The sequence below is a fragment of the Silene latifolia genome, chromosome 2 (genome assembly GCF_048544455.1).
Source record: "Silene latifolia isolate original U9 population chromosome 2, ASM4854445v1, whole genome shotgun sequence".
NCBI classification, from domain to species: domain Eukaryota; kingdom Viridiplantae; phylum Streptophyta; class Magnoliopsida; order Caryophyllales; family Caryophyllaceae; genus Silene; species Silene latifolia.
Window position 1 is genome coordinate 78,892,115 of NC_133527.1, and position 11,928 is coordinate 78,904,042.

General features: G+C 38.4%; 1 protein-coding gene across 1 annotated transcript; it reads left to right on the plus strand.

The window, feature by feature from the left end:
- The first annotated feature begins 5,000 nt into the window (after nucleotides 1-5,000).
- LOC141642817 (protein SUPPRESSOR OF GENE SILENCING 3-like) lies at nucleotides 5,001-11,439 on the plus strand. Its single transcript, XM_074451760.1, has 6 exons — nucleotides 5,001-5,357; nucleotides 7,561-8,446; nucleotides 9,119-9,416; nucleotides 9,788-10,032; nucleotides 10,242-10,399; nucleotides 10,992-11,439. The coding sequence occupies exons 2-6, from the start codon at nucleotides 7,574-7,576 to the stop codon at nucleotides 11,194-11,196; spliced, it is 1,779 nt and encodes a 592-aa protein (XP_074307861.1). The 5' UTR covers nucleotides 5,001-5,357; nucleotides 7,561-7,573; the 3' UTR covers nucleotides 11,197-11,439.
- The last annotated feature ends 489 nt before the right edge of the window (nucleotides 11,440-11,928 follow it).

An 11,928-nucleotide genomic window follows, 5' to 3' on the forward strand; every position in this document is an offset into this window, starting at 1 on the left:
ATTAAAGGGTCACGAAAATGGCGTTTTTAGAGGCTCTGCTTGTTTGAATGAAGCTGCTGCCTTCCCCAAACTTTTTGTTGTTTGTGGGATATTTCCAAATAAATGAGAGAGAATGAAACAAAAGGGGCCGGATGGTATTGGTCAGGTGATTATTATTATTTTAGTTGGGTGCCAAAATTGAGGGGTGTGTTGTCGACACGGGATAGGTCGAGAGTAGATAAGTCTAGTCTCACATGTGAACATGTGACGGTCTTGCTAGACGGAAATTCGTCTTAAACCTACTATAATTTAAGACGGAACTTGATTATTATTAACACTATCATTATTATTATTATCATTATTCCTATCCGGCTATAATACGTATTATTATTTTTTTTATATATAAATTAAACTTTAAAATATTACTTTTATAAAAATCTTGTTTAAATATAAATTTAATTAAATTAAATAATTCAAAAATATAAAATAAAGTAATTAAACGGTTAAATAAATTTCAAATGTCAAAATGAGAAATTCGCGGGTGTTACATCTGAACACCCTCTCATTGAAGACAATGATGACATAAAATAGTCCAGGAGAGATCCTAGAAGATTTAATACACCCACTGAACTTAAAAAAAAAACAGCCTGTGAGAAAGCTTCAGAAACCTCCCACTGTCACTTCAAAAGAGCTTGAAAAAACTGTCACTCCACCTTCAAAAAATCTTCAAAAAACTGCCACTGTCACTTCAAAAAACCTTGTAAAAACTCCCACTCCACCTTCAAAAAACTTTCAAAAAACTCCCACTCCACCTAAACTACCAGCTTCTGATGATGTCACTAAGGTGTCAGAGGGGAAAGATCAAGGTAAAGCTGAGCTGAAGTGCATAGGGCAACATAAAGAGAACCTAAAGAAAGGGCAAGGTAAAGCTGTGTTGTCTGGACTAGGGAAAGGGAAAGCTAAGGTAGGTGAAGGTAAGAGGGTAGCTGTTGGTACAGATCTAGGAGTTCATCAAAAGAAGAGTGGAAGAGGAGGGGCTAAGGGTAGAAAAGAGGGCTCTAGTAGTGGTATTGAAGTTGTTGCTTCTGGTACAAAGAATAGGAAGAGAATACTCAAAGATCCTACTCCTGAAGATGAGTTTGTTGATTCAGAAGGCAGTGATAATGAAAAGGATTTAAGTGACTGTGAGTGGCAGTTTGGGGAGGAAGATTTGATTGATGAAGATGATTTGTTTCATGACAAAGAGGATGGGGAGATACTAAAGGGTGTTGAAAGTATTTTCAATCAATCTAAACCTGAAAATTGTCAAGCTAATGGGAATCATATCTGGGGTATTGATGACATTGAAGTTGCAATTAATGAAGAGAGGGATGATGATTCTGATGAACTCAGAAGCCTTCAGGGCTCAGATAATGATAAGGTAGATCCTTACAACACTTTTAATGAATCTGTTGATTTGAAGGGGCCAGTTGTTTTAAAAGTAGGGCTTAAATTTGCAAATGCAATAGTACTGAGGAAGGCATTAGTTCAACATAGCATAGAAAATGGTTATGACTATTATTATATGCATAATGCTAGTGATAGGATAACTACTCAATGCATGAACAGATGCAAGTGTGGGTGGGATAGTGTGAGGTCAAGGCACAGGTCTTTAGAAAATTGTACATGTGATCCACAGAGTAAGTGTTACTTTAAAGTGCATGCTAGACCACTGGGTAAGGGACATAAATTTCAGATTAAGTCTTTGGTTCTTGAACATACTTGTGGAATGTCAAATTACAATAGGAAAGTGTCTTCTGAATACTTAGCTGATAAATTTCTTGAGTTTTGGAGAACAAACATGGATTGGAAACTAAAGCAATTCAGAGATCATGTTTTTCAAGTTTTAAATGTGGAAGTTTCATATACTAAGTGTTGGTTAGCAAGGTCTAGGGTGAAACAAATGATTTATGGTAATGACAAAGACCAATATGCTAAGGTTTGGGAATATGCATCAGCTATTCAGAAGTATAACCCAGGTTCCTCCTCATTTGTGGTGTGTGGTGGTATTGATAGGCCACCTGTTTATTTCAAAAGAATGTATATTTGTCTCCATGCTTGTAAGAAGGGATTTAAAGAGGGTTGTAGACCTATAATAGGGATTGATGGGTGTCACTTAAAAGGTGTTTTCCCAGGTATGTGTCTTGTGGCAGTTGGCAAAGATGGGAATAACAATATATACCCCAGTAGCTTGGGCTCATTTGTTGAAGTTGAAAATACTGAGGCATGGAGATGGTTTTTAGAATTGCTTAACCATGACATAGGCAAAGAGGAAGGAAAGGGTATGACATTCATGTCAGATAGGCAAAAGGGGCTGCTTGATGCCTTGAGAACTGTGGTGCCCAAAGCGAAGTGAGGTCGTGTCGGACACATTTGGGCTAACTTTAAGCTCAATTACAGTGGCCAAGTGTACAAGGATGCCTTATGGAATGCTGCAAGAGCAACAACAGAGGTAATTCCATATCCTCTCGACTTGAATTACTTGATTTTTTTAAATACTAATCTAATTTGGCAGTGTCACTAATCATTTAACATATGCAGCGACTTTAACTATCACATGGATGGTATAAAGTCATTATCCAATGAAGCTTATGAATATTTGAAGGCCATACCCCCACAACACTGGTCAAGACATGCCTTTGGGACTCAAGCTAAGTCAAATATTCTACTTAATAATTTGTGTGAGTCTTTTAATAGTGTACTGAAAGAAGTGAGGGATAAGCCCATCCTAACTCATATGGAATGGATGAGGAGATATGTAATGAAAAGAAACTTTGACAAGAGGGAAGGTGTGGTCAATTATAAGGGAAAGGTTATGCCTTATGTAAGTAAGTACTTGAAATGGGCTAGAGAGGAGGTCAGGTACAGTAAGGTATTACCTTCAGAGGTGGGTGTATCTGAGGTGGTGTACAAAGGAGAGCCTATTACTGTCAATATCAATGAAAAAACTTGTGCATGTAGGCATTGGGATATCACTGGAGTGCCATGTCCTCATATAGTGGCAGTTCTTTTGAAAGCAAGGCTCAACCCTGAGGATTATGTTGATGAGGCATACACTAAGGCCAAGTACATCAAAGCTTATGAGCCAGTTGTTGCCCCAATGCCAGGAGTGAAGCACTGGGCTAAGACTAATCTGCCTGAACCTCTACCCCCACCCATGAGAAAGATGCCTGGCAGGCCATCTCTGAAAAAAAGAAGAAAAGAACCTGGTGAAGGTGAGGGCAGATTTGTGAAGAGGCAAAAAAAGTCACATAATTGTAGCCACTGTAGCCAACCAGGTCATACCAAGAAGACCTGCAAGAACCCACCAGCCCCTCCAAAGCAACCAGGAAAACCAGGGAGACCAAAGTCCTCAAATCCATGGACCATTGAGCAAAGGAACAATGCTGCTAAAAGAAGGGGAGCACCAACAACAACTCCAACAACAAGTGCAAGTGCAGGACCAACAACAGCTCCAACAACAAGGGCTAGTCAGCCTCTTGTCATTGCAACCCAATCAAGCCAATGCTAAAACCTGTTATGTCTTGTAGTCTTGTAGTTTGTTGAAACAATTATGTGTATTTGGTTGTGTTGTAACCTCAGTATTATGCTCAAACAACTTTTAATGTTTTGTAAGACATTTAAGAAGTAATGTTATGCTAAGGATCATTATCAACATTTGAGAAGAGCAACAACTGTTTGTAGAAATCTTAGAATTCCTCCTTCAACTACTTGTTCAAATACTTAGTACATAGCATCTAACAACTCATGGCATTACAAGTGAAGGGAAAATGGCCATGAGGCATGAAATCAACACATACAACTCACCTATTACATCTCATCTACCTACCTAAATAAACTTGCTAAATAGCACAATCAAGACAACAATAACTACAATCTTCACTGACATGAACATCAGTTTTGATGTATAGCTATTTGTAGGACGCCAAACTCCAACTATTTCATCTTTGCCATTCTTCAAATTTTCTATCTGCAACTTCATTTTTTTCCTCTCTTCTTTAACATATTGCAAATCTTCTTTCAAAATGGATACTTCACTTTTTAGGATGTTCTTCTCCTTCATTAGCTCACAAATAAGATTCCTTTGCCACTCAGTTTGAGACTCATCAACTCATCTAAAAAAGTTACAACCGCGAAAATTTGTTTCCGGGTTGTAAAATTTGCAAGCTTCAAATAATCGTCCCGGATTTGACTGCGTCCAAGACTTGCATCGACGAACTGGGATGCCGCAAAAACATTTCCGTGGGACATGAGAAGAAGACCTTGACGAAGAATCTGACCTACTCATCGACATTTTCTGGAAAAGAATTCAATTCACAATTTACCCCCAAATTTATGAACCCTAATTATATATTAACAAAAATAAGATTACAATCTGAAAATAAATAGATAGAAATTAAAGAGTGGAATGAAAGAAAAATATTTACCTTAGGGAGAAGAAGATATGAATGAAGGGCTTGTAGTTGAAATGGTGAGTGAGAGATTGAGAATAAAGTGATTAAGGGTTATAAATGAAGGAGGTAAGATGATGAAGTATAAGAAGGAAGGGAAGAAGCAGTGAAAGCAATGCATAAGGGTATAATGGGCATGAAATCTTGAATTTGGAGGGAAATTTAAAAAGTGGCCAGAATATTCTTTTTTTTTTTTTACCGGATTTCACTTAAGGTACTAAAATGTGAACGGAGTTCACATTAAGGTATTAATTTTTTAAAAAAATTTCATAAGGGGTTAAGTTTTAAAAAGTGTAACATTTAAGGGGTTTTTCATCAATTGATCCTATTTTTAATTCAATTGGTCTCCCTTGTGACGGGTTACCATTTGTGACGGATATTTTGTGAGATAAAATGGTAACAAAATGGGTTAGTGGAGAAAGGGGACCACATGAATAGTGTTGCAGAGAGAGAAAAAGTGGGTACATTGTGAGGTAAAATGGAATCCGTCTTCAGCTTGTGACGGATATGTCATGTCTTATGAGAATTGTTGTTTTTAATTTCACTTCATCCAGATTTGAGCACGGATTTATTCCAAAAGGTAAACAAATTAAATTAAATAATACTTTGAAATCCGAACCTTGAGAGATTCGACACACATATTTTGAGAGACCTCACCAAAATCTGAACCAATAAAAAAGTAGGGTTTTTCATCTCACTATATAAACTCACTCACCATCATTCCTCTCTTTACTCACTCCTTTCTCTACCTCACTCCCAGTCAACTTCCAGTCAAAACCCCTCTCACGCGCTCCTTCGCCGGCGCGTACTCATCCTTCGCCGCCTTTTTCGCGTCGCTATTTCGCCGTTTATCTCTACATTCTTCGCCGATCTTCCGCATTCTTCAAGGTGACGACGTCGTATCACACACACACACACACACACACACTTTTTTTCGATTTTTTCTTTGTCGTGGTTTAGGTTAGGTTTACAACACTTCGCAGACGATATAAGTAGTATTTTTACCGTTTTCATTTACATGCATTTTCATGGCTTAATCTGTAATTTAATTCGCTAAAATTGTAATTTTTTGTTGTTTCGTCTGAAATTTTTCTGATTATTTCGTTAATTTGGCTTTCTTTTGTATGTTTGTAGATTGATAATTTGCTTACGACTTTTATTGGTGATTAAAAAGTATATTTGATGATGAATTGTAGATTGGTGTATTTTGACTCCTGTTTGTTTGGGAAATTTGTATAAACTTGGGTTTTGATGTAGAAAATTTCTTATTTCTGGGCAAATTTTGACATGCATTGGTTTCATCAGATTTTCCACTGTTTTTCGTGTATATATATATATATATATATATATATATATATATTATTCACACAATTATTTGCAAGTCGAATCTCGGTGTGATTCCGTGACATTTTTTATGGTTAGGTTCTAGAACGTGTTCCCAAGCATCGCACTTTGGGATCCTTTTAGTGTAGAGAGCACATATTGACGATGTTGTAAATTAGTGCTGTAGGTTATTCGGTGTCAATCTAATGGCGCTAAACAATTTTGAGATCTTTCCCTTTGCGTTTGTGATTTGGTTTGTTCAAGTTTTTATCCAAGTATCCTAGTCTCTGCAAGCAGAAGTTTTATTCTGTTTCTTATAAGTGTTGTAGCGGTTTTGTTTTCGCGCTTTCTTCTGCTGTCCCTCCATGATGACGGTTGTTTCTAAGTGCGTCTATGAACGCTGTTTTTTTATTGGTGATTAAAAAGTATATTTGATGATGAATTGTAGATTGGTGTATTTTGACTCCTGTTTGTTTGGGAAATTTGTATAAACTTGGGTTTTGATGTAGAAAATTTCTTATTTCTGGGCAAATTTTGACATGCATTGGTTTCATCAGATTTTCCACTGTTTTTCGTGTATATATATATATATATATATATATATATATATTATTCACACAATTATTTGCAAGTCGAATCTCGGTGTGATTCCGTGACATTTTTTATGGTTAGGTTCTAGAACGTGTTCCCAAGCATCGCACTTTGGGATCCTTTTAGTGTAGAGAGCACATATTGACGATGTTGTAAATTAGTGCTGTAGGTTATTCGGTGTCAATCTAATGGCGCTAAACAATTTTGAGATCTTTCCCTTTGCGTTTGTGATTTGGTTTGTTCAAGTTTTTATCCAAGTATCCTAGTCTCTGCAAGCAGAAGTTTTATTCTGTTTCTTATAAGTGTTGTAGCGGTTTGTTTTCGCGCTTTCTTCTGCTGTCCCTCCATGATGACGGTTGTTTCTAAGTGCGTCTATGAACGCTGTTTTTGCCTACTACCTGTCTAGAATACCAATTTGACTTCTGAGTTCCATGACTCAAAAATAGCTATTATACATGAAATACCCCCATGTGTTTTTTCCCTACAACAAGCGCAGTTAATTTTTAGGCGGCAGTTGATGCTCATTTGTATAGAGGTGGACTAGTAACAGCTGAAATTGTTGAGCTCTGCTAGATAAATATCTGATGTTGAGTCACGTGTCTCCCTAAAATACTACACTGATGCAAGTATCCTAGTCTCTGCAAGCAGAAGTTTTATTCTGTTTCTTATAAGTGTTGTAGCGGTTTGTTTTCGCGCTTTCTTCTGCTGTCCCTCCATGATGACGGTTGTTTCTAAGTGCGTCTATGAACGCTGTTTTTGCCTACTACCTGTCTAGAATACCAATTTGACTTCTGAGTTCCATGACTCAAAAATAGCTATTATACATGAAATACCCCCATGTGTTTTTTCCCTACAACAAGCGCAGTTAATTTTTAGGCAACAGTTGATGCTCATTTGTATAGAGGTGGACTAGTAACAGCTGAAATTGTTGAGCTCTCCTAGATAAATATCTGATGTTGAGTCACGTGTCTCCCTAAAATACTACACTGATGCACACTGTTGCCTTTAGGATTTGCTAAAAACTCCTTGCATAGAGTTATTATATATCATAAAGTGTTATCGAATTATGACCGTATCATATATACAGTGAGTGCTTCTCTAGCCTGTCATGGACATACATGCTTTTTAAAAGGTGAACATTTTTTTCAAAGGTCTCTGATGTAGAATTTATTGACAGGTAAGGAGAAAAGATGAGTTCGTCTAGAGGAATTGAGCATTTGGTTAAGGGTGTTAATGATATAAATATGGGATCTTCAGACGACGGTGCCTGGGAAGCGGTCTCAAGGAAACAAAAAAACAAGTCTGGGAGAAATGCTGCAAAACAGCTGCCGCAGCAAGCTTCAGCACCGAAAGCATGGGGGCAACCTGATACTGCTAAGAGGCTGGGTATGTCAAGCAGCAATGTTCAGGGAAATGCCTGGAATACCCCAAGCAATGACATGACTAATGAAGGTGGCTGGGGATCGACAAAGAATCAAGACCATCCTGTAACTGGGCCATCAAGGCACGGAAAGAACTGGGCTTCAAAATCTGGGACTTCAGAGACTGTTGATAAGAAGTGGGCTGATGAAGAGCCAGATAAGGTAACTGATGAAGAAGAAGATGATGATGATGACATTTATTCAGAGGACGATGATGATTTGCTAAGTGACGATTATGAGGAGGATGACAGTCCAACTCATGAGTCAAAGAAACAACACCGGATGTTGAAATCATTTTTTGACGTTGTTGACAAACTGACTGTGGATGAAGTCAATGAACCTGCTAGGCAGTGGCACTGCCCTGCGTGCCAAGGAGGTCCTGGTGCTATAGACTGGTACAAGGGACTCCAGCCACTTGTAACCCACGCAAAGACCAAAGGAACTATCAGAGTTAAGCTACACAGAATGTTTGCTGACCTCCTAGATGAGGAGCTTCAACGAAAGGGAACTTCTGCTATTCCAGCCGGAGAATCTTTTGGACAGTGGGAGGGTCTCCAAAAGATGGAGGAAGACCGTGAAATTGTCTGGCCTCCCATGGTTGTGATCATGAATACCTTACTCGAGCAAGATGATAATGATAAGGTATGTATGTATGTGCTTATAGAGCTGACAAGTTTGACCCGACCCGAGCAAACCCGACCCGAGCCCGAAAATATTGTGACCCGAAATCGACCCGCCCGACCCGATGACGACCCGTAACCCGACACGACCCGATTATGAGTGATCCGAACCCGACCCAGACCTGAACCGATATTGACCTGACCCGATACTGACCCGATTAAGTTGATGACCCGATAATTATTAAGCTTAATTTTGATCAAAATGAAAGTGATTTTGTGTTTAGATTGATATGTTTTACTTAGTAATGAATTAATTAAACCAAATAATATGTTAAAAAATAAATTTAATGGTAAAAAATTATAGTAATGCGATTAAGTTACCGGAACCGATAATGACCCGACCCGACCCGATACTTCATTCGACCCGAAATGACCCGAACACGACTCGACCCGAAAGGGTATGCTGACCCGATATGACCCAACCCGACGTGATCCGGCCCAGACCCGACCCGGCTGACCCGATTGTCACCTCTATGTGCTTATACTTGTTGATTTTGGTTTATTGTCCTAAAGATTCCTCTAAATGTTCCATTTATTCTTAAGAGGCTTACAAATTTGTGTCTTGGCCTGTTTCGATATTTATTTTGGTATATAAGAGTTGATTTATCTGTTTTTCCAATTTATTCTTCTTTAGTGGCTTGGAATGGGAAATCAGGAGCTTCTTGACTACTTCAAGGATTATGCTGCAGTAAGGGCAAAACATTCTTATGGGCCTAAGGGACATCGTGGGATGAGTGTCCTCATATTTGACGGGTCAGCAATTGGGTATTTGGAGGCTGAGCGGCTTCACAAGCTTTTTCTAGGACAAGGAACTGGGAGGAGTGCTTGGGAAAGCAAAAGGAAGGTGCTTTTTTATCCTGGAGGAAAGCGCCAACTGTATGGGTTCTTGGCTAGAAAGGATGACCTTGAGGAGTTTAACAGGCATTGTCCAGGTTCATTCTATAATCTTGTTGGACAGCTTTTTCTAATTTATGAATTGTGTTACTCTGCATTAAGTCAATTAATAGAATTATCTATGTAAGCTGCAACCATGAATAATTACATTCTTTTTTGCTTTTTCTGGGGTCTTTGTCTATCAGGCTCTGCTGGTTTAAATGCTCAAGTCATTAGACCACACAATGATGGGATGCATATGCGGTTTGTTTTATTGTGTGCGTAGTAGTTCCCTGATAGTGAAGTGGCAACTCATTTGAAACGGGCTAACTAAAGCTAATCCCTTAATATCTTGTTATATGCTTTAACTATTGCACACCTTTGATGCTTCCCCTTCCCTGCTCATCCTTCCACTCTTTGTTATGATCAGGTAAAACAAGGCTCAAGTATGATATGAGATCATACAAGGAGAAAGTGTTGACCCATATGAAACAGATGAGTGAGGACAATCAACAACTGACATGGTACAAATCTAAGGCTGCCAAGGAACAAGGGCGTAATAAGGTCCTTACGGAGTCTCTTAATGTGGTCAGTGAGAAGCTCCGAAAAACAACAGAGGAAAATCGTATAGTGCGCCAGAGAACCACCATGCAACATGAACAGAACAAAGAAGAAGTATGCCTATTTCAGCACATACTTGGTGTGGTTTACCCTTTATAGATAGTTAACAACATAGGCTGCATTTTCCTAAACATGCTAGGTTTTCTGTTCTCTCTTATTATGCCCTATATAATGCAGTCATTTGTTTTGGTGTCCTATAATGCTCTATGTAATTCATGGTCTTTAATTCTTGTACGAGTCTGATAATGCATTGGTTTTGGCAGATGGACTTTCAAGAGCAATTCTTCAATGATCAGATCCAGAAGATCCATGAGGCAACAACTGCCAAGGAAAGCAAGTTTGAGATCATGCAGCAGGAGGAGCGGAAGAAAGTCGAGGAGTCGAAGGCACACCCCTCTAAGATGGATGATCTAAGGCTGAGGTAACTATCCTGTTATCTTCTAGTACTCACACTTTGACATGTCATATATATGTTGGACATCACATGATTTCTCTTACAATTTAGAGTGTGTACAATGGTCTCTATTCATATCTCTCTTTGTTGATTTGCCTGTTATATGCTACTGCATATGACGAGTAGATTTGTGAGGATGCATTAGTGTTTTTTTTTTGTATAGCGTTGGTTAGAGTTCAGCGAAAATCTCTAGAATATGAATAAGAATGCGAATTCACCCTAAAATAGTTTATAATTTTGACCAAGTAGATATTAATCTTTTCAATTTTAAAGAATCTGAATAGGGCATACGTGTCTGCCCATTGGACATCCACTGGCTTTTCTTCTCTTCATTCGTGTACAATGATGAGATTATAGGTTAATTGCAGTTGCAGTTTCGTTGACGTGCAAGAACCATATCTTATTTGAAGCACATGAATACATGATGCTCTAGAGCATTTTATAGATGTCAAGTTCTTAATTTAAGTCTGGACTTCGGATTGTTCACAAACAAGGTTGTGTGATTTATAGTGGAATTATGTTTGGATCTTTACTTATCAAGTGCGTTTGATATATTTAGAGCTGAAGAGGTGAGCAAGTTCAAACAATTCCAAGAAAAAGAGATGGAGAAATTTGATGGAGAGCGGGAGGAGCTGATCCGTGACCACGAGGATAGAAAATTGGAGATGAAGAAAAGGCACTGGGAGGAGGAGCTTCAGCTAGAGAAAGCTTTTGACGCTGCTCTGACTCAACTAATGGGGAAATATGCTCCAGGACCCATTTAAGGAGGCGTTGGTGGTGTTGTCGTAGCTTGATTCGACAGACGAATTGATCAGAATAGTTGAACTAAAACTAGGCCAAGATATGCCAGTGTTTTCTGTTTTTATTTCTGTGGGACAATTAACCGAGGATGAAAAAAGTGGAGGGACGTGTAAATATCCACGAATCTGGAATCATTCTGAAACTTAATGTGCAGGTCTATGGAAGTTGTTTAAATGGGCACAAAAGAAAGCCTGGATTCTTAAGAAGTGGTTTGCCTCGATTGCTTTTTGTTCATGTTTAGTGTGTTAATTTAATTTTTTTTTTTAAAATTATTCTGGATGGTTTTATATGCTTGCTGCTGCTGCCTTGTGGAATATATCTTGAGAAGTTACGTACAAGTAATTTGTTAGTCTATCTTGGATGTGATGTGCACAATTGTATGGTGTCAACTTGTGTGTGGTTGCGAGTTTTAGTAGGCTCTTTTTATGTGTTGTGAATTGTAATGTGACTGTGGATGTGTAGTATTTTGTGTGTGTTTTTGTTGCAACTGGACTTTATCCATTGAGAATGAGATAGATACTTGATTAATGGCAGTCCTAATTATGTGATCTAAAATTCTAAATGGACATCTGACTGACGGCTTTAATGGGATGATGGCTCCTTGCAAATTGATTAACAAGTCCAGCTAGTCTACTTGTTTGTTAGTCCCCACTAGGCAGGCATGAAGCAAGTTTTAACAGTGTCTTTCCGAGTTG

What these genes read in the sequence shown, in the direction of transcription:
- LOC141642817 (XM_074451760.1), top strand. Translation starts at nt 7,574, where the DNA reads ATGAGTTCGTCTAGAGGAATTGAGCATTTGGTTAAGGGTGTTAATGAT. An exon ending in GTTTAACAGGCATTGTCCAG is followed by an intron (nt 9,417 to 9,787) that starts GTTCATTCTATA and finishes TGTTATGATCAG; the next exon opens with GTAAAACAAGGCTCAAGTAT. An exon ending in ATGAACAGAACAAAGAAGAA is followed by an intron (nt 10,033 to 10,241) that starts GTATGCCTATTT and finishes TGGTTTTGGCAG; the next exon opens with ATGGACTTTCAAGAGCAATT.